The 21,604-nt window shown below is 46.1% G+C and overlaps 3 protein-coding genes across 4 annotated transcripts; 2 read left to right on the forward strand and 1 right to left on the reverse strand.

The window, feature by feature from the left end:
- The first annotated feature begins 7,349 nt into the window (after window positions 1-7,349).
- On the forward strand, window positions 7,350-11,683 carry LOC126983699 (uncharacterized). Its single transcript, XM_050836746.1, has 4 exons — window positions 7,350-7,519; window positions 8,195-10,145; window positions 10,587-10,753; window positions 11,141-11,683. Exons 1-4 carry the CDS (start codon window positions 7,422-7,424, stop codon window positions 11,346-11,348), a joined length of 2,424 nt encoding a protein of 807 aa, XP_050692703.1. The 5' UTR covers window positions 7,350-7,421; the 3' UTR covers window positions 11,349-11,683.
- Window positions 11,684-13,798: 2,115 nt separating this feature from the next.
- On the reverse strand, window positions 13,799-14,900 carry LOC126983464 (uncharacterized). Its single transcript, XM_050836162.1, has 2 exons — window positions 14,890-14,900; window positions 13,799-14,378 (listed from the first exon to the last, which is right to left on the reverse strand). Exons 1-2 carry the CDS (start codon window positions 14,898-14,900, stop codon window positions 13,799-13,801), a joined length of 591 nt encoding a protein of 196 aa, XP_050692119.1.
- A 171-nt stretch (window positions 14,901-15,071) lies between these two features.
- Window positions 15,072-21,305, forward strand: LOC126983700 (uncharacterized). Of its 2 annotated transcripts, XM_050836747.1 has the most exons (5): window positions 15,072-15,253; window positions 16,558-16,670; window positions 16,832-18,488; window positions 18,719-18,891; window positions 19,858-21,305. In XM_050836747.1, the coding sequence occupies exons 2-5, from the start codon at window positions 16,585-16,587 to the stop codon at window positions 20,027-20,029; spliced, it is 2,088 nt and encodes a 695-aa protein (XP_050692704.1). In that variant the 5' UTR covers window positions 15,072-15,253; window positions 16,558-16,584; the 3' UTR covers window positions 20,030-21,305. The 2 variants fall into 2 exon arrangements, with proteins under 2 accessions (XP_050692704.1, XP_050692705.1); XM_050836748.1 differs by lacking the exons at window positions 15,072-15,253; window positions 16,558-16,670 and having other exon boundaries at window positions 16,782-18,488.
- The last annotated feature ends 299 nt before the right edge of the window (window positions 21,306-21,604 follow it).

Below are 21,604 nucleotides of genomic sequence, written 5' to 3' on the forward strand. Positions count from 1 at the left end.
ACAAAAATAGAAGAAAAAGAAAAAAAGAAAACAACTAAGACTGGATTTCTATGTTCTTCTTTATCTTCTTCTTTGTAATCTTCTTGCTTCCTCTTCTTTTTCTTCTACTTTTTCTTCCTTTTCTTTCTTTTTAATCTTCTTTTCTTCTTATTCTTCTTTTTAATATTCTTTTTAATCTTCTTCTTTCTTCCTCTTCTTCTTTTTCTTCCTCTTCTTTCTTTTTAATCTTCTTTCCTTCTTATTCTTCTTTTTTAATCTTTTTATCCCTCTTCTTCTATTTCTACTACTACTACTACTACTACTACTACTACTACTACTACTACTACCCCCCTCACCACCACCACCACCACCATACCACCTCATGTTCCTCAAATCTAAGCTTATTTTGGTGTTGTGGTTCTCATTCTGCCGCAGTTCCCTATTTACGAGGTTCTCCCTAATGCTTCAGAATGCTTGCGAGTCCCAGCCGCCGCCCGCCTGTCTGCCTGCCTCAATTTACCCCAGTTTCCTCCGCGTCTCAGCCCTCCCTGCTCCTGATTTCCAGCTGTTAATGGCACTCCCTGTGTATTTGAGGCCATTGCGTGCTATGATGAATTAGTACAAGGGAGGGAGGAGGGTATGGGAAGGGTGGAGAGAGGAGACAAGAGAAGGGGGAAGAAGGAGGGAGATAAAGAGGGAAGCAAGCAAGAAGTTTTTAGTACGTTTTGAGGTCGAAGCGTGATAATTAAAAGCAGTATTGAGGTATGGAAGGGAGAGAGGTGGAGGGAGGTATAGGAAGGGTGGAGAGAGGAGACAAGAGGAGGGGGAGAGGGAGGGAGAGAAAGAGGGAAGCAAGCAAGGAGTTTTTAGTACGTTTTGAGGTTGATGCGCGATATTAAAAAAGCAGTTTGGAGGTATGGAAGGGAGAGAGATGGAAGGAAGTATAGAAAGGGGAAAAATGGAGGAAGGGAGAAAATAAAGGATGAAGGGAATTAAGGGAATCTAACCAAATTTGAGGTGAGTGCGTGTCATTACAAAGCAGCGAGGAGGTATGGGAGGCGAGAGAGAGGGAGGAAGGGAAGAAGTGGAGGAAGGAAAGGGAGAGGTGCAGGGAGGGAAGGAAAGAGGGAGGGAGGAAAGCAAGGGAATCTAACCACATCTGAGGTTGCTGAGTGATATTACAATGCATTATGGAAGAATGGAGACGAATGAGAGGGAGGGAAGGGAGGGAGGAAATGAGGGAGGTAGGGAGGGAAGGTAGCAAGCTGATTTAACCACATTTGAGGCCAGTGCGTGGTATTACAAAGCACTATGGAAGGATGGAGGCGGATGAGAGGGAGGGAGACACTGGAGGGAGGGAGGGAAGGGAGGGAGGAAATGAGGGAGGTAGGGCGGGAAGGTAGCAAGCTGATTTAACCACATTTGAGGCCAGTGCGTGGTATTACAAAGCACTATGGGAGGATGGAGGCGGATCAGAGGGAGGGAAGGAGGGAGGGCGGGAGACACTAGCGGGAGGGAGGGAAGGCAAGCAGAGACGAGGCAGGGAGCACGAAGGCCAGGCGTCACTCTGGGCCGGGCGCGTGGGAAACTCACACGTGCTTTCCCTTCCCTTCCTGTGCACATTGTCTTGGGGCCCCAGCGAGGAGGAGGCTTGGCGCAGAGTACCCAGAAGGACTTCACGCCAACCAAAGGACTCCCGTGTGTGTGGAAGGCCAGGACTTGACATACGATACCCTGAAGGACTCCACACCAACTATAGGACTCCACCAATAGGACGTGTGTGTTTCTTCAGCTTCCCACGGCGGCGAAACTTGACAAACGCTATCCTGAAGGACTCCACACGACCCTAGGACTTCTTGCTGTTCCAGGAGATCCTTGTGGGACTTTCGTGTATGCCTTCAGCTTCCCAAAGGCGGCGAAGGCTCAACACGTAGTATCCTGAAAGACTCCCAACCAGATATAGGACTCCATAGCATCCTAGGACTCCAGTGTGTGTGAGTGTATCCTAGCCAAGCCATCCTTAGGACTTCTTTGTGTGTCTTCAGGTTCCCAGGGCTGACGAAGGATTAATATAGAGTATCCTTAAGGATTCCCACCAACCCCAAGGACTTCAGTGTGTGTGTATCCTATCTGAGCTATCTAAAAGACTTCTGCGTTTGTCTTCAGCTTCCCAAGGTCAGAAAAGGACTCCTCTGTATGTGTCTACAGCTAACCAGGGCCGGCGAAGGATTAACAGCGGGTATCCTTCGGGACTTCCGACCCCCCCATAGGACTCCCCACCACTCCAGGACTCCAGCGTGTCGCCTATAGGACTCCTGTGTGTGCTCTGCGTGCCTTTAGCTCTCCAAGGCCGACTAAGGCATCCTACAAATACCCTGAAGGACTCCACATCCCTCGTAGGACTCTAGTGTGTTTGAGTGTCCTGCCGAAATCATCTTAAGCCATCCTAAGTGTGTTTTTTGCCTGTAGGATTTCCGTGTGTCCTTATCCTCCACCATCCAGCTGAGGCAAACCATAAAGTATCCTGAAGGACTCACCACAGCTCGAGGACTCCAGTGTGTATGTGTATCCTGCCAGAGCTGCCTGTAGGACTTCTGTGTGTATCCTTCAGAGCTTATAAACCACAAGGATACAACTTATATCTAAGGATCTCAAAGGACTTCTGTTATAACTTCCGCCGCTTAAAGAAAGGATCAGGGTGCTAGAAGGGGAGGCAGGACTACTTAAGAGGTTCCAGTATCCTTCACAACTTCGGCGTAATCTTTTAATCTTCACACAGGACTTCGCCGGTAAAGAAGTTATCAGGAAATCTCAAGCTTGTTCATAAGTTTCACAAGAGAATTCGCCGCTGAAGAAGGAGTAATGAAGTAGCCTTAAGATTTGACAGAAGTTATCAGAACACGCCGGCTCTCAAGATTTTTCCAAAGTTAACATAATTCTCCGTTAAAAAGAAGTTATAAAAAAAATCGAATATTGAAGAGCATTATAGACCAAAAAAAGGAGAAAAAAAGAATCAGTGTTTAAGACAATCCCAAAGACAAAATTTAACAACTTCAGACTTACACACAAAACGATTTACTTGTCAAAAATAAGGGAATTTTAGGCTTCAAAAATATGCCTATTCTAAACCTATAAAAGGGTATTAAGCTCTTATAATCCCAGTTTTAAGGAGTAGAACCCAATTGCAAGCCTACAAAAAGGATCTAGCACTAATAAGCCCTTTTTTGAGGAGTTGAAGCCTATTAGAAGCCATTTTAGCCACAGAAAGGGATCCAGTTCGTACCCAAGGCATTCCAGGTATAAGAGAGAAGGACTGAACGCCCGTAAGAGGATCGGAGAGGCGGGGAACACCTTGATCCTGTCTACTGCTACGAAAAGAGGAGTGAGGAGGTCAAGAATGGTGTGGTCGGGCGGTGCGAGGGGTGAGTAGATGTTTGTTTTGTTCATATATTAAGTAATTTTTTTTTTCTTTCTTTTTCTTTTTTTCTTTCTAACTGTCTTTTTCTTTCTTTTCTCTCGTTTTCTTACTAGTTTATTGTTTTTTTTGTTCTTGTTCTCTTTCTTCTCTCATTTCGTCTCCTTTCTTCTGTTCTCTTTCCTTCCCTTCTCTTCTCTTTTCGCTTTCTAACTTTTCTTTCTCTATTCTTTACTTTTCTTCTTTTTTCTTGTTTTCTCTTCTGTTCTGCTCTGTTCTCTTCTCTTCTCATCTCCTCTTCCTCCTCCTCCTTTTCATCCTCTCCTCTCTTCCTTCTCCTCCTCCTCCTCCTTCCTTACATTGAGTAGGCCTATATGAACGACAATAGACATTAAAGAAGGCAATATTAAGCCTGTCTCCGTCACTCCTTTCATCCTTTTAACACTTACAAAACTTGGCTAATGAAATGATGATGATGATGATGATGTTGATGATGTTGATGATGATGGTGGTGATGATCGCATTGGCCCTTGAGTCTGTAGTGATGAGAGGGAGGTTGTGGAGGTTAGGCTGGTATTCTCATCACCACCATCATCACCATCATCACCACCATCACCACCATCATCATCACCAAACATTGTAGGTGAAGAAGGGTGTGTTCTCTTCTGTTTGGTGTTGCGTCATCATTTTTATCACCATTTACCCGTCATCACCATCACCACCACCATCATCACCACTCTCAGCTAAATGGCCAATCACAGCGAGGCAATTATCGTCTCCTGATATCTCTCTCTCTCTCTCTCTCTCTCTCTCTCTCTCTCTCTCTCTCTATTTTGAGGCCGTTCTTTTTGGTCATATCGTTTCCGTTATTGACATAGATGCTGCTCTCTCTCTCTCTCTCTCTCTCTCTCTCTCTCTCTCTCTACGGTAACGCTCAATCCGCCCCTGCAGTAACTCAATAACGGTCGACGCAATTCTTAAAGCCGTTGATCATCTTCGCACTGAGTACTTTAGCAGGAAGCTTGTTTAAGTGACGGATGACTCGGTTAAGAAAAAGACTCTTGCCATTGTCTGTCTTGCATCGCTTGTGTTCAATCAGCAAGATATTATTCATGGTTGTTGGGTTTGTTATTTAGAAGGAGGAGAAGGAGGAGAAGGAGAAGAAGGAGGAGGAGGAGGAGGAGGAGGAATCAAGGAAAAGAGAAACAGGAGGGAGAAGGAAAAACAGGAAAAGAAAGGAAAGAGGTGATGGAGAGGTATATAAGAAGAGGAGGAAAAGGTAGAAGAGGAAAAAAGAAAGTGAAGAAAAACCAAAGAACTGGGAAAATAATGAAGCAAAAAGGAGAAGAAAAGGTTGAAGTTAAGGAGGAAGAAAGAGGTAAAAACGGAAGATAAAAGAAAGAAAAAAAGCAGAAAACAAAAACAAAAACAGAGATGAAGTAAAAGGAGAGCAAGGAGTAAATGAGGAGTAAGATGACAGCAGAAGAGGAAGAAGAAGAGGAAGAGGAAGAGGAGGCAAAAAAAAATATACACAACGAATCAAAAGCACCGACCGTTATGCAAGAGAGGTGACGCTTTATTCAATACCTACGAAGGGAGAGAGAGAGAAGGGGAGAGAGGGAGGGAGGGAGAGTGAAGTAGGTGCAAAATACGGTACAGCAATGAACATAAATCTTTATATAAACTTGCAATTTTACGTTAGAGTAGTAATAGAGGAAGAAGAGGAGGAGGAGGAGGAGGAGGAGTCATTGAAGAGAGAAAGATTGAGTTAGTAAATTCGGAAGAGGAAAAGAAAGGAGAGGAAGAGGAGGAAGAGTGAAGGCGAATGAGGAAACAGGAAGGAAGGAAGGAAGGAAGGAAAGAAGGAAGAAAGAAAGACAGGAAGGAAGAAAGGAAGGAAGGAAGGGAAGGAGAGAGGAAAAGAATAGGAGAAGGAGGAAGAGGAGGATGAATATTGAGGAGGAAGGAAAGGGGAAAGGAAGGAAGAAGGGAGAAAGGAGGGAAGAATAAGAAAAAGGAGGAGAAGACAAGGGAAAAGTAGGAGGAGGAAGCGAAGGAGGAGGAGTAATATCAGTGTGTGTGTGTGTGTGTGTGTGTGTGTGTGTGTGTGTGTGTGTGTGTGTGTGTGTGTGTGTGTGTGTGTTTGTTCGTATGTGTGTATGAACGCCTTGATTACGCAGGTGTATACAGGTAAGATCAAGGTGAATGTGCAGTTATGATATTATACAAAAACAAAAACAACCAAAAAAGAAAAAGTGTGAGAAACAACTAACTTCCGGTGTGTGTGTGCGTGTGTGTGTGCGTGTGCGTGTGTATGTACGTGTGTCCGTCTTCCCAGCGGCATCTCGGCTCACAGTACTAGCGGAAAAGTAACCCAAAAAACAACATAAAAATTAATAGCTCTCTGGGAAACACACAAACCAGGTAGAATACGAAACGACAGGTAACGACCCATGACTAATTACACTTGCATAGGTAATTAGACCGAGCTGCTTAAGTGACCCCAAAGTACAGGTGGTAATGACTCTCCCACGGTGCTTAATTACAGGTAGGACTACTCCCTTGCTTTGCCGTACCTTACCGTTCCTATTCACCTGGTTGTCTCTACGGCTTTTACCTGTCTGCCTTGCTCTCTCTACCTGGTCCATATGTTGTCTGTCTCTACCTGTCTTTCCTGCTTTCGCTCCTTCCTTTGTTTTCTTCATTTTTTCCTTTCCTTTCCTTTTCTTTTTACCTGGCTATCTTGCTCTGTCCACCTGTTTTCTTCTCTCGTTTTTTTCTTTCTTTTCTTCATTCCTTTCTTCTCCTTTTATCTCTCTACCTGGTTCATATGTTTCCTAGTTCTGCCTGTTTTCTTTTTTCTTCTTTTGTTTTCCTCCCCTTCTTCCTTTCTTTCTTCCTTTCATGTTTTTTCTTCTTTTTTTCTTCTTTTCCTCTTTACTAAATTTGCTCTCTACTTCGTCTGTCCGTTGTCTTTCCCTCTAACTCACTTTTTTTTTCTTCTTTTATTTCTTCCTTCTTTATATTTCCTTTTTTTCCCTCTCTTCCTTGGTTCGTATGTTGCCTTTTCCAATCTTCCTTTTTCTTTATTTTCGTTTCTTACTTTCCTTTCTTAATTTCTTCCTTTCCTTCCTTCATATTATTTCGTTTTTTTCCTATTCTTTCATTTTTTTCATCTTTTTCCTTTCCTTTCCCTTCTATTTTCACTTCCTCCTTTCTTCTTTCTTATCTACTTCTCTACCTCTGTCTTTTATATCTGTTACCCCTCTACCCGTTTCTTCTCCGTTTTCTCTTTCTCTTCCCTTCCTTTCCTTTAATTTCTTTCCCTTTCCTTCCTCTCTTTCCTAAATTTTTCATTCTTCCCATTCAGTTCATTCTACCTACGTACCTCTTAACCTACTTCCCAACCGTTAGTAAGGCAATTCACACCTTATTTAACGCTCTCTCTCTCTCTCTCTCTCTCTCTCTCTCTCTTTCTACGCGTGTGAATAGAGGGGTAAAAATGAGGTACTTGACTGTGTGATTCTGGTGATGATATGGTGATGATGGAGATGATGGTGAGTAATTGTGGTTGATGCTTCCTCTTCTTCTTCTTCTTCTTCTTCTTCTTCTTCTTCTTTTGTATCTTTTTCTTGTTCTTCGTCTTCTTGTTCTTGTTCATCTTTCTCCTTTTTCCCATTTTCCTCTTCTTCTTCCTGTTCTTGTTTTTTTTCCTTGTTATTGTTATTGTTCTTCTTGTTACTACTACTACTACTACTACTACTACTACTACTACTACTGCTACTGCTACTACTACTACTATTTCTTCCTCTGCTCTTACATAACTCGTACATATTTTTTTTTCTTTCTTTCTCTCTCTCCTTCTTTCTTCTTTAATTTTATTCTATTTACTCTATCAATCTATTTATTCATATTTCTTTATTTTCTATTATTTTTTTTGTGTGTGCTAATTAACGCCCACTCTTACCTGTGTTCACCTTGGCCCTCAGGTGTAGCGGCGGCGGTGGTGGTGGTGGTGGTGGTTGCGATGACCTGCCTGGGAGGGGTCACGGCGGAGGAGGAGCAGCAGCAGGAGGAGGTGGTGGTGGGGGAGGCGGGGTCAAGGTCATTCTCCGGCTTCTTCAGGTAATGGGCGACCTGGTGACATTGATTTTGACCTGCAGGGGAAATTGGGTCTTTACTTAATTTTTTTTTTGTGTGTGTGTGTGTATGTGTGTTATCGTTTTCAATCTATTAGTTCGGCATTTTTTTCAACTCTCTCAATCAACGTAAATTACAAAAAAGGCGACCTTGATAGCCCTTGACAGCCCCAAACTCACGTCACTTAAATTTGGTAGGTATTTCCAGCGATCCTTCCGCCTCACATCAACTATTTCCAAGGTCCAAAAAGTAGATAAATCGGGTTATACTGAGTGTTTCTCTATGTTCACGTTACAGAAGAAGGGTCACACTACCACCAGGGTCATAAAACTACCCCTGACAATGCTCAAAACTCCTGCGAAAGCCTTGTCAAATGCGTGTGGTTGGGAGTCGAAATGTTTGAGTTGGACCCAAAAAATCAGTGACTTAGATATCCAATGAAAATCCGGACAGTTACGGTGTTTTAAGGGGAACTAAAGAAAAGAAACTCCCGAAATTGACCCCTCTTTCGGCCACTTCCTTGGATTCTTTTTAGGAGCAGCGAGTAGCGGCCTGTCTTTTTTTATTATTGTTTCCTTTTTTTGTGCCCTTGAGCTGTCTCCTTTGCTGTAAAAAAATATAAATAAAATCCCTCACGACTCGACTATCTCTTCGCCGCAGCTCAAAACTTGGTGACCTCTACAAGATGCGACAATCACTCCTGGACTCCATGACGATGACCACGACGCCTACTACTACTACTACTACTACTACTACTACTGATACTGATACTGATACTACTACGGCCAGCCACGATACCAGCTCCCCGGCCCTTCCCTCCTCGACACTTGGTTGGTCTTCGCGCGCAGAGGGCAATTCGGCTTTCCAGAGTCTGTATGACATGTTAAAGGGGGTGGAGGACCCTCAACAACCTCTCCAGCTTGAGAATGTGCCTGACGGAGGGCTGACAAAGGGGAAACTTGGGCCTGAAGGAGAGCTGACGAAGGTGGTGATGAACTGGAGGGCTGCTAATGGCACTTTCGATCCTCAGCTTCCTCTGTCGAATGAGTCTTTGGCTGACGACGGGCTGACAGAGGAGGTGCTGGTCGGAGAACTGACGAAGGTGAGATCTGGGCTTGAAGGAGAGCTGGAGGAGGTGACGAACATGAGATCTACCAGTGACACTATCGATCCACAACTTTCTCTTGAGTCTTTGGCTGACGGAGGGCTGACGGAGGAGCTGGACGAAGGACTAGTAAAGGTAAAATCTGAACCTGACGGAGAGCTGAAGGAGGAGCTGACGGACTGGAAGGCTACCAATGACACTTTCGATCCTCAGCTTCCTCTGTCGAATGAGTCTTTGGCTGACGGAGGGCTGACGGAGGAGGTGACGGACGGAGGACAAAAGAAGGTGGAATCTAGGCCTGCAGGAGAGCTGAAGGAGAAGGTGACGAAATGGAGATCTGCCAGTGACACTATCGACCCTCAACTTCCTCTTGAGTCTTTGGCTGACGGAGGGCGGACGGAGGAGGTAGAGGAAGGAGCAATAAAGGTGAAATCTGAACCTGACGGAGAGCTGAAGGAGGAGCTGACGGACTGGAAGGCTACCAATGACACTTCCAATCCTCAATTTCCTCTGTCGCATGACTCTTTGGCTGACGACGGGCTGCTGGAGGTGAGGCACTGGAAGGCAGTTAACAACACGGTCCAAATCCCCAACCCCACCCCAGCCGCCCATGGGGAACCCGAGGACCACTGGGCGAGGGTGAAGGGGATCTTTGAGAACATGAAGTCCATCCTGCAGCAGATGTACCCTGGGGAGGCCACTGACGTCCTCGGCTTCTCCTTCTTCGATCGAGCCATTGCCTTGGGGGACAAAATGCACCTTCTTCAGGATATGGTCCAGTCCTTCGACCCTGCCCTCCTGGAGTACCTATCCGCTAAGTGGGAGGACACGAAGGGGACTCTAGTGAACTATCCAATCATCAAGTCCGTGATATCTTCCAGTACACAAGAACTCGGCTGGAGTCTCCTGGTACCTCTTATGCACCAGGTGGGCGGGATCCTGCAGAGACAAGCCTTCACACACGTCGCTGAACTGGACTTCGTGACGGAGCTCATGCGGACGTCGGGCTTCAAGGACAGGGAGATCAGGAAGGTGTACGAGCTGCTGGACCTGCCTGTGGGGACGCTGGACGGCGCGGACACGGAGCTACAGGAGGAGTCGAGGCAGTTTCAAAGCTATGGCTATCTCGACCCCTCAGACAGCGGGGACGGAGAAGGCGATGCGGAACCCAGGCAATACAACAACTACCCTGGCTATAATACCCTCGACAAATCCGGCGGGTACGGACACTCTGGAGGCGGTGGGTATGGAGGCATGCACGGCGGGTATGGAGGTGGGTACGGGTATATGCAAGGCTTTGACCCCTTTGTCCTACTCGCTGGGTTAGCCTTCGCGACCTTCCTGGCCTACCTCATCTACCGCCTGCTGTCCAGTACTGCGGGCGGCGGCAGGAGGGAGGCGCCCGACGTGACTCTGGCCCTGGACCTGTCTGACCTGCCCGGCGTCATGAACAACCTGTACTCGTGGCTTGAGGGCGCGAAGGAGCAGTACGAGGACGCGGCGAGGGTAAGGGAGGGTCAGGGTTGGTGTTGTTAGCTAAGGTTCATGGCTTTTGTTGACTCATGTTGTTCATTGTCTTCTTTTTCTTCTTCTTCGTCTGTTTGTTCTTGTTCTTGTTCCTGTTTGTTTTTGTTGTTCGTTTTCCTCTTGTTCTTCTTGTTTTTGTTCTTATTGTTCTTGTTCTTTTTCTTCATGCTCTATTTTTTGTTCTGTTTTTTACATAAAGGGTAAATTTTGTTCTTTTTCTTGTTCACGTTCATTTTTCTTGTTGTTCTTTCTGTAGTTCCTTATTTTTGTTCTGGCACACTTCTTTTCTTCTTCTTCTTCTATGATCAGGATGTCACTCCCCTTCTTCAATCTCCCTCAACACTCCACCTTCTCCATCCACATCCCCTCTCCTCCAACCCCCTCCACTCATCCCCTCCCCCTCTTTCTCTCCCCCGTCAGACCCTGGTTGAGGAGGGGCACAGTCTGGGCTGGGCAGCGAACCACCTGTGGGCGAACTACCAGGTGGATCGCCTCTCCAGGGCCTGCGTCCGCCGCGCCCTCTGCGATACGGTGAAGGCAACGCAAGAGCTCGATGCCCCCGACGCCCTCCTGGAGCATTTGGCACTGTAGGTCATGTGTGTTTGTTGGTGAGAGTGTGTTGGGTTTGTTGGTTAATGTTGCTGTTGTTAGTTATGTTATGGGAGTGGTGTGTGTGTGTGTGTGTGTGTGTGTGTGTGTGTGTGTGTGTGTGTGTGTGTGTGTGTGTGTGTGTCCTCTCTCTCTCTCTCTCTCTCTCTCTCTCTCTCTCTCTCTCTCTCTCTCTCTCTCTCTCTCTCTCTCTCTCTCTCTCTCTCTCTCTCTCTCTCTCTCTCTCTCTCCCCCCTTTACTAAACCTTCCTCCTCCCTCCTCTCCCTTAACTAACCCTCCCTCTCTCCTCTTCTCCCCAAACTAAACCTCTTCTTATCCTCCCCTCACTAACCCCCACCCCCTCTCTCCCTCTCTCTCTCCCCAGTACCGGCCTCGCTCAGCTCTTCGGCGAGGACAACACCGCTGCCTACCTCGACCACGTGTCCTCGCGGTTGGTGAAGGGCAAAAGCGTGCACTGTGAGATCGAGGCGCCTGATTGTGACGAGGATGCATACCGAGGGACGCCGCGCCACCCCCAGGGCCCCGACATCCCCGATAAGGTCCAGGGGAGGAGGATACATAGGAATACATAGGAAGAACAGACACCAGAAGGCCTGAGGTGGAAGAGAGAAGGTGAAGGAGGAGGAGGAGGAGGAATACATAGGAATACATAGGAAGAACAGACACCAGAAGACCTGAGGTGGAAGAGAGAAGGTGGAGGAGGAGGAGGAGATTGTGAGAGAAGGAAGAAATGGTGATGTAGAGTGGAAGAGGAGGAGGAAGAGGAGGAGGAGGATGTGGGGAGAGAATGAAGGAGGAGTAATGTAAAGTGGAGGAGGAAGAGGAATAATAGAAGGAGAAGGAGGAGGAATGATATGAGGAGGGGAGATAAAAGAAGTGATGTAATATGGAAGAGGAGGAGAAGGAGGAGGAGGAATAAGAAGAGGAGGAGGAGGAGGAGGAAGAGGAGGAGGAGATGTATCATTTCTACTACCCCTCCTCCTCTTCTCTTCTACTTCTTATCCTTCTCCTCCTCCTTCTCCTCCTCCTCCTCCCATAACCAAAGTACACATAGTTAATTATTATCGCTAAACTATTTATTATGATAGTGTCCCTGAGCACAAGTTAATGTAAGCAATAAAATAAGTAAGTAAATAGTCTTAAGATACATGCATTAACTTATAACTATGTATCTGTAGTGAATAAAGTGAATAAGATAGAGGATGAATAAAGTGTCGTAAAGTAATTAGTGTGTCTCATTTAATAACGGCAAAACAAATGAAAAAAAAATATATAGAACAAGAAAAAAAAATGGAACAGTGACGAAGAGAAGGAAGAAGAGGAGGAGGAGGAGGAGGAGGAGGAGGAGGAGGAGGAGGAGGAGGAGGAAGAGGAGGAGGAGGAGGAGGAGGAGGAAGAGGAGGAGGAGGAGGAGGAGGCGAAAAAGATGATGATGATGATGAAACTAAAACAATAAAAAGAAAACAATGAGAAAAACAGTCACACACACACACACACACACACACACACACACACACACACACACACACACACACACACACACACACACACACACACACACACACACACACTTCCTCCCCTCCCCCTACACTCCTCTCCCTCTCCTTACACTACTCTCCCTCCCCCTCCTCCACCTCTCCCCCTCCTTCCCCCCCACACACGCACCAGATATCATGCATGCAAAATCTCAGGTGATGGAGCTAATTAACGCCCATTAGGAACCTGTACGCAGGTGAGGGCGTGGGCTGCGGCGTGGTGGAGGAGGGAGATTATGCACTCAGCCCCGTAACCAGCGTAGAAATAGGCCTGACATAATTTTTTCTTACATTCTCTATACTTGATTTTTTTGTACTTTTTCTCAGCGTAGAAGTAAAGCGATCATAAGTTTTTTTTATAATTTCTTTATACTCGATTTCTTATATTATTTTTTTCCTTATTATGATGTTCTATTTCATTTCGATACTCTCTCAAATACATTTCCTCCTCTCTCACATATCACCAACTATTTCAAAAGGACGAAAAATGGATTATCAGAGACACGCCAGTCCTCGTCGGCGGACCGACTTGGTCGGCTAGATTTCGATCGCCGATAGAGTCGGTTTGTCGGCACCCTGCTACGGGCCGCCTTTGGCAAAGGCCCGCGCTCCCTCGTGCGGGGAGGGAGCAATCTTTTCCCTCTTAACGGGGCGTCTTCGGACAAGGGCCCGTTGCCCTAGTGATGCTAGGGGATAAATCTTTAAATAAATAAATGGATTGATCGGATTGTCATGAGTGTTTCTTCACAGTCATGGGATACATAAGCTTACACGAACCACCAAGAGACCCATAAAACTATCCACGGAAATACCCGGTCCACACACAACTCCCACGAAAGCCTTGTCAAATGTGTTTGTGTGCTTGAGCGCCGAAATTGTTAAGAATACGGAAACTTTTGTCACATGTTGGGTTCGTCATCTGAGAAACAGGGACGCAACGGGACAATTCGAGGCAAGGAGAGATGCAAAAGACTCCCGGCAGCTGCTAATACGTGACCAAACAACAGCCACAAGCCATCGGTCAACACGCAGTGGGTACACGTCCTCAGGGAAACTCAGATGCGGTGGGAGAGTTGGAAGCGAGGAGAATGAACAACCACCACTGACACCTTCCAATATGTGAGTAAATAAGAACATAAGAACATAAGAACGTAAGGAGTCTGCAAGAGGATAGGACAGCTCAAGACAAGAACACTGACAAAACACTTCAACAGGTTAACGGATCGACGCATAGGGGACAGTTGGAATCAAGGAGACTGATCAACCACCACTAACACCTTCCAATATATGTGAGTAAACAGGACAGCTCGAGGCAAGAACACAGACAGAACATCCCTAAAAGCTGCTAATAAGTATCCAAAATAACACATACCATCCATAAACGCACCAGGTTCGTCCTCAGGCAAATGACGCGAAGGGACAGACTGAGGCAAGAGGAAGCGTTAAGGTAAATATTTCTGGCCGCTGTCACAGGTTGGGGCCGACCGTTAAGCTAAGGCCGAGAGAGTAGCCTTCGGGAGGGGCTGTATGGGCCGGGAGAGTAGCCTTCGGGAGGGGCTGTATGGGACGAGAGGGTAGCCTTCGGGAGGGGCTGTATGGGCCGAGAGGGTAGCCTTCGGGAGGGGCTGTATGGGCCGAGAGGGTAGCCTTCGGGAGGGGCTGTATGGGCCGAGAGGGTAGCCTTCGGGAGGGGCTGTATGGGCCGAGAGGGTAGCCTTCGGGAGGGGCTGTATGGGCCGAGAGGGTAGCCTTCGGGAGGGGCTGTATGGGCCGAGAGGGTAGCCTTCGGGAGGGGCTGTATGGGCCGAGAGGGTAGCCTTCGGGAGGGGCTGTATGGGCCGAGAGGGTAGCCTTCGGGAGGGGCTGTATGGGCCGAGAGGGTAGCCTTCGGGAGGGGCTGTATGGGCCGAGAGGGTAGCCTTCGGGAGGGGCTGTATGGGCCGAGAGGGTAGCCTTCGGGAAGGGCTGTATGGGCGTAGAGAGTAGCCTTCGGGAGGGGGTGTTTGGGCCGAGAGGGTAGCCTTCGGGAGGGGCTGTATGGGCCGAGAGGGTAGCCTTCGGGAGGGGCTGTATGGGCCGAGAGGGTAGCCTTCGGGAGGGGCTGTATGGGCTTGGCTACACGAGTTTGTTGGTTTGGTCTTTAATTTCAGTATGTTTTTTTGTGTGTGTTTTTGTTTATGTTGATTTTGGGTACACGTGGAGTTTGGTGGTATTTTCTTAGTATTTTTTTATGGTAGGCCTAGTTTTCTTGTTCTTGTTTATGTTGGTTTATGATTTTTTGCAGTGTTCTAATTCTCGTTCTGCCCCTTTATTCTTTATTTCTATATCTATTACATTTATTATATTTATACTAATTGATATTTATATTCATTAAACCTCTAACCTTTATCATATAGCTTACATTTGAGGCTGTATCCATAAACAACAAAGCTGCTACATGGCCAAAACAATGCAATTCGTTCCACCTTCTAAAACTCAATCAATAACCACTGCAAGAAGAAGAGATTTTTATACCCCAACTAAAAGGAAAGCAAGAAGTCTTAATACATTCGGCCCCTGACCATACACGCCCACTCACCTTCCCTTCATCAGCACACCGCGAAACACCTGGGCTGATCGCTTCATTAACAGGCAGGTGTACCGTTGGCGAGGCGGCGGCAGGGGCGGTAGTGGCGGCAGGAGGCAGAGGCGAGGCGGGACCCAGCTTGTATTGACTCAGGTAATGCAAACACAGGGCAGGTGAGGGGGTGGGACTGTGTTTGTATGTGGTGGAGTCCAGTCAGATGGTTAGTCAAGCCCTGCCCAGCTTAAGAGACGGATGGCTGGCTCTTTTGTGATCTGTCCGTATTCGTCTGTCTCTGTGAGTGTCCGTGTACGCGTGTGTTACCTGTAGGGCACGATAATCAAGGACTTCAAACCTCCTTGTCTGGGATTTCATAAAGGTATTGTTCTCTTAAGTAATCAGCGTCGCCAATTGTTTGTTTCCAGTATTTTTTTAATCTATTTCAATCTTTTTTATAGGGTAGGAATCTTTCGAGAGGGGAGAGATAGATAAATAGATAGATAGATATAGATAGTAGGATTCTGTCAAAGGAAAGAATACGTGGATTGATAGATAGATTGACAGTGAGTGAGAGAGTGAGTGAGTGAGTGAGTGAGTGAGTCAAAGGAAGGAATAGGTCGATAGATAGATAGATTGACAGCGAGTTAGTTAGTGGGTGAGTGAGTGAGTGAGTGCTTGCGTGGATGAGTGAGTGAGTGAGTGATTTAAAGGAAGGCATAGGTGGATAGACAGATAGATTGACAGTGAATGCGTGCGTGAGTGAGTGAGTGAGTGAGTGAGTGCGTGTGACCAAAAAAAAAAAAAAAAGAAAAAAAAATCGGTGGGCGTATCCAAATCTTCTCAGCTACAAAATCCGTCACAATCAGCACTGTCACACTCCTTAACCAACACTCGGTCCCGCAATTCTTTGATAACCTAATCCACTTCCCCAGCGCGTTCTGTCCTACTAACACAGCTAACAGGAGGCACCCACACCCACACGCACGCAGGCCTTGGTGTCAATTTAGCGGTTGTGTGAGTGGCGTGTTCTCTCTGGCATGATGATTGGTGATGGATTAGAGGCAGTGAAGGGCGTGGGAGAGAGATTAGTTAGTGCCCGAAGAGGAGTGATTGATGTCAGTGCTGGGAATGGGAAGTAAGAAAAGAGAGGATGAGAGAAGGAGAAGAGAAGGAGAAGGAAGAGAAGGATGAGAAAGGAAAGATAATAAGATAATTGTGAATGGATGAAGAAAACTGCGATAGAGAATAAAAAAAAATATATATGGGTAAAAAAATGTAAATGGATGAAAAAAACTATAAATGGCTTAGAAAAAAAAAGAGAATGAATAAGAGAAAAAAATGAATAGATAAGAAAAGAAAGATAAGAGAAAAAAACTTAGAATGGATATAAGAAAAAAAATAATGCAAATGGATAATGAGGAATAAAACTGTAAATGGATTAAATAAAGACAAAAGTTAACCGAATAAAGACAATTGGAATAAAAAAATAGCAGATATCAGAACCCATAAACAAGAAAGAAAACATCAGATGAAAAATAAAAGTTACAGACTAAAAAACAGCTGCTCTAAAATGGCACAAGGGAAGGCTGTTAACTAGATGGTGGAATAAAATTTTAGACGTATATATATTCAACATTTTCCCCTCCTCCTTTTCTCTCATCCCTCCCTTCCTCTACCTTCCAGATCACTCAAGACATCATAGCCAGAGAAATGAGATCTGTTGTGGTGGTGATGGTGGTGATGGTGGTGGGTGGTGGTGTGCTGGCGTCGCGTCTAGGCCATGGTGGTGATGATGTGTGAGTATGAGGTGGTGATGATGATGATGCTAATGATGATAATAATGATGATAATAATGATGATAACAAAGATACTATAACTACTACTACTACTACTACTACTACTACTACTACTACTACTACTACTATAATAACTACTCTTGTCAATCTTTTAATTCCAGGATAGACGAAAGTGAAAAAAGAACAGATCAAATCCCTCACCTAACCGACGATATGATAGGAACGGTGAAGATGGGAAGGGGAGGTGAAGGGCAGGACTCCACCACCCCCATCACCCTCCCCATCACGACCCTTCCTCCACCTGCACGACTATACAGAGACTCGGGGCAGGAAAATGGCATTCGATCCTCTGATATAGATTCTGAACCTACTGAAGAGGGATCTGCTCACTTAAACTCAATAGGTAAAGAAAACTATGGCTCAGCACAAGGAAACAGCATTCGAACCTCTTATATAGATTCTAAACCCATTGGAAACGACCTCGATCACTTGAACTCAATATCAAAAGCCGATTATGGGTCCTTCTACTCTCTACATGACCCCAAACGACCCCAAACAGACAGAGATGACCCCGGACGACCCCAAGCAGGCACTGACCCCACAGATGACCCTCTTACCCATTGGAGGCGACTCAAGGCCATAGGAGCCAATATGAGGTCAATACTTCGGAAGCTTACCGACGAAGGACACCATGAAGGACTCTCTCTCCTCTACTCCTTGATGGACGTGGAGGATTACCTGACGCTCCTTCGAACTGCCTATCTCTCCTTGCATCCTGACCTCCGACACTACCTCCTGCAAAGACTGGGAGACGCTACCCTAGGGACTAAAGTGTATCCTTTAGGACCTCTACTTGATATCCTTCCAGATCCTACGACTGTGACGGAGATATGGATTCCTAGAGGCTTAGAGGTCATAGGTCAAGCCCTCCACAACCAAAGTATGAAGTTTGTGAACGAACTGGACACAATAGAGGAGCTTATGCTGTCCTCAGGGTTCCTACAGGAGGAGATTGATCAGATCCTTTACCTGGTAGGACTCCCGGCTATCCAGAAACAACAAGTCATAATTAGACCCATGGATGTACAGGTTAAGGATTCCGATCATTTGAATTTCAGCAGATCGCGAAATGAAGATGTGGACAAGGGTATTGGAGGTGGATATGGGCTTGGAGGAGTGGGACACGGGCAAGGAAAAGACGGATATGAACACAGGCAGGAAGAAGGACACCAACAGAAGTCTCACCATCCCCAAAGAAGACCGAGAGATACCCAGGACGATGGCTTCAGTGATATGGGCTTCCGCAGCTCAAAAACTGGACATGGTTACCAGAGCATTGGATACGGGGACTCAAGTGGAAATAGGGACGCTGGGAATACTAATACGGATGAAACTGGGCAAGGACACGTACAGGACCCACATCAAGGCCTTAGAAAACCCAGATCGCAGAGTGGATATGGGTACGAGACCAATGGATATGGTCACTCAGGATATGGGGATGTTGCCAGTGCTAGTGGGCATGGACAGGGGCATGGAGGAGGTGGGTATGGGCATCAGGACAGCTATGGGCACAGCGGTGGAGGCTACGGGCATAGTGGGGGCTACGGCTACATGCAGTATATGCCCAAGTACCATGACCCTTTGGTAATCCTGCCCGGCCTGGCCTTCCTTGCCTTCCTCTCCTACATCCTTTACCTCGCAGCCTCCGGGGCATCAAAAAGGAGCATCCCAGACAACCCCACCCTGGAGCTTGACCTCTCTGACCTCCCCACGGTGACCCAGGGGATTGAGATGACCTTTGATGATGTGAAGGATTTGGTGAGTATGACTGTGTGTGTTGGTGATGATGATGATGATGAAGATGAGGAGGAGGATGGAATGAGGAGGATGAGGATAAACTAAATGATTAAGCCTACAACATCTACTACTACTACTACTACTACTACTACTAATACTACTATCACTCCTCCTTCCTCCATCTTCCTGCTCCTCTTCCACCACCACCTCCTCCTCCTCCACTACCTCCACTCCTCTCCTCTCTCTCACAGGATGCGGAGGAGACAGTGCGGGTCATATCCACGTCCCTGAACGGCCTGTGGAGGTCATGGGGGGGCGGGGGAAGGAGGGAGTGCCTGAGGATGCGTCTGTGTGAGGCCCTGCAGCTGCCCGCCTTCGCCTCCTCCCTCCCCTCCGCCGCCGCCACTCTCCGGAGGTTGAGTTTGTGAGTGCTGGGTTTGTTGTTTGTGCTGTTGTTTGTTGTTTGTGTTGTTTGTTGTTTGTTTGTGTTGTGTTGTTTGTTATTATATTATTTGGTTGTCATTTGTTATTCGTTATTTATGTGTCGTTTATTTGTTATTTGTGTCATTTGTGTTATTTGTGTATTAGTGTCTTTATTGTTTTATTGGTGTTTGTGTTCTCGTCTTAATTCGTTTTTTTCGCTGTTTATTTTCTTCATTATTTATTTGCTACTATTTTCTTTATCTGTGTGTTTATTTATTTACTTATTTATTCTTTGTCTTGTTGTTTTTTTTCGTTTTTTTCGTTAATTTTTCCTTTATTTTTTTACTGTTCTCATTTTTGCATTTTTAAACACGTGAATTCAAACCAAACAACAGCAACAACAACAACTACTACAACTACAACTACTACTACAACTCCTACTACTACTACTACTCCTACAACTAACACCTTCTTCTCTCACCTGTCATACATACTCAAATACTTTAGTCCCTGCTCAGTTCCGCCACATGAGTCGTTTTCTGTTCTCACCCTAACTTGATGTAACCTCGGGAGCTCATTCAAGGGACTGCGATGTGTGGGTTGTTCTCTAGTGTGTGAAAGATTAGAGAGAGAGATTAGTTAGTACAAAGAGGATTAGTATTGACGAGGTATTGTATGTAAGATTATGGTGATGTTTGGTTGTTGTGTTATGAATGAGTTATGCTTGAAAGTAATATATGTTTTTTTATCTCTATCTATCTATATCTATCTGTCTTTCTCTGTCTTTCTATCTATCTATCTAACTCCCTATTTATTTATTTTTTCTGCTTCTAACTATTTATTTATTTATATTTTTTTTACCTGTCTTTTGCCGTTGTCTTTATCTGTCTGCCTATATGTCTGTTTGTCTGTCTGTATCCGTCCCTTCGTCTCTCTCACTCTCTCTCCATCCCCCCTCCCCCCTCAGGGTCAGCCTAGCGCATCTTCTGGGCGTCACGGAGGCTGGACGGACAGACGACCAGGTGAGTGCGAGCACCTGGGGAGGCGGCACCAAGGACACGCACACCTGTACACGGACGCCCCCGCTCCTCACCGCCCCCTGCCCCGACACTGCCAGGGAGGGGAGTGCCAAGGGCTGAGTGAGGGCAGGGAGTGACAGCGACGGGAACAGCTGCTGACAGGGATGGTGACAGTAGCATCGACAGACAGTGACAGACATATACGGTGACGGGGAGAGAGGAGGGACAGGGAAAGTCTAAGGGGGAGCTACAGACACAGTGAAAGTAGCTCGTCAGAGAAGCGGATAAGACGAACATGACATTAGGGAGGCCGTGGCGGTGGCGGTGTGGTCAGTGTGTGGGCGCTAGGTACCGGAGGACCCAGGTTCAAGTCTCGCCTGCCGGTACAAGATATAGTTTAACCCGGTATCAGCGGGGATCATGTTTCTTAAAGGCCCCTCTAAGCGAGAAATATGAGAAAAAATCATCACTCACACAACGCATATCAACGCATTTATGATCAGTTTATGTATCATCTATTTTTGGGGGTTTATATCATGGCACAAATCTGGCTCGTCGCTGGTACACGGTAAAGCCACAAATTTGGCCCATCGCTGCTACTGGGTTATTAAGGTTGCCGTATTCAGATTCAATAAAGGACTGGTTCATTAACAGTGCGGTTGATGTAGAGTATGTTGATGAGTGTGTGTGATGAGTTCCAATATGATGACTACCTTCAGCAAGTGTTTAACCCCTTGACCGCGGATTTCCAACAAGAAGACCTCACCAAGCTACAGGAATGGAACAAAAAGTGGCTGCTACAATTCAATGGGGATAAATGTAAAGTCCTGCACCTTGGGAGAGAATATCCAGCATACCGATACCACATGGGAAACACTCCACTATCCAACCACAAAGGCAGAGAAAAATCTGGGAGTATAAGTAACCAGGCTACCAGTGAAGGCCGAATCCGCACCAGTCACAGCGGACGGGTTAAGTACACTCAGAGATAGGTAAGGACAGGTGGTGACAGGTAAGAATAGATTTGATTAGCTGTGTTACCTGTCCTCTTGCAGCCTCCTTAATAAAAACAAAATATATATTGGTCACGAAAATAATAATAAAGAAAAATACGAAAAGGATAACATGAAGGGAAGCAACGGTAACAGGAATGGTGTGAAGAATAGAATAGAGAAAAAAAATAGAAATGCCAGGGGATGTAATAAATCACACACACACACACACACACACACACACACACACACACACACACACACACACACACACGGTACTGTTATACTCCGTCGCTTTACCGCCGCGCTGACACATTCTCTTTGCACCTGACGCCTCTCCTCCTCCTCCTCCTCCTCTTCCTGCTTCACCTTTTCCCCTCTTCCTCATGTGTTTTCTCTCTCTCTCTCTCCTACTTGCTTCCTTCTTATCTCCTCTCTCTTCTATTCCTTATTTCCTTTTCTTTCTTTCCTCCTCTCCTTCCACTTCCTCCTCCTTCATTTCTATCTCCTCCACATCCTCTTCCTCCTCCTCCTCTTCTTCCTCTTCCTCCTTCTCCTCTTCCTCCCTCATTCACTGGGCATGATATCACCGTAGACTTCAATATTTCCAAGTTACCAACACAGACGAAAAGTACAAGAAAAAAACAAAGAAAATACCGTACACAAATAATGATTAAGAATACCCTCCATAACTGAGTATACA

Source organism: Eriocheir sinensis, chromosome 54, assembly GCF_024679095.1.
Source record: "Eriocheir sinensis breed Jianghai 21 chromosome 54, ASM2467909v1, whole genome shotgun sequence".
NCBI lineage: Eukaryota > Metazoa > Arthropoda > Malacostraca > Decapoda > Varunidae > Eriocheir > Eriocheir sinensis.

Bases quoted from the DNA above. Each gene is read 5' to 3' on its own strand.
- LOC126983699 (XM_050836746.1), top strand. From the start codon at position 7,422: ATGACCTGCCTGGGAGGGGTCACGGCGGAGGAGGAGCAGCAGCAGGAG. The intron at 10,146-10,586 runs GTAAGGGAGGGT...CTCCCCCGTCAG, and splicing joins AGTACGAGGACGCGGCGAGG to ACCCTGGTTGAGGAGGGGCA. The intron at 10,754-11,140 runs GTAGGTCATGTG...CTCTCTCCCCAG, and splicing joins CTCCTGGAGCATTTGGCACT to TACCGGCCTCGCTCAGCTCT.
- LOC126983700 (XM_050836747.1), top strand. From the start codon at position 16,585: ATGAGATCTGTTGTGGTGGTGATGGTGGTGATGGTGGTGGGTGGTGGT. The intron at 18,489-18,718 runs GTGAGTATGACT...TCTCTCTCACAG, and splicing joins TTGATGATGTGAAGGATTTG to GATGCGGAGGAGACAGTGCG. The intron at 18,892-19,857 runs GTGAGTGCTGGG...CTCCCCCCTCAG, and splicing joins ACTCTCCGGAGGTTGAGTTT to GGTCAGCCTAGCGCATCTTC.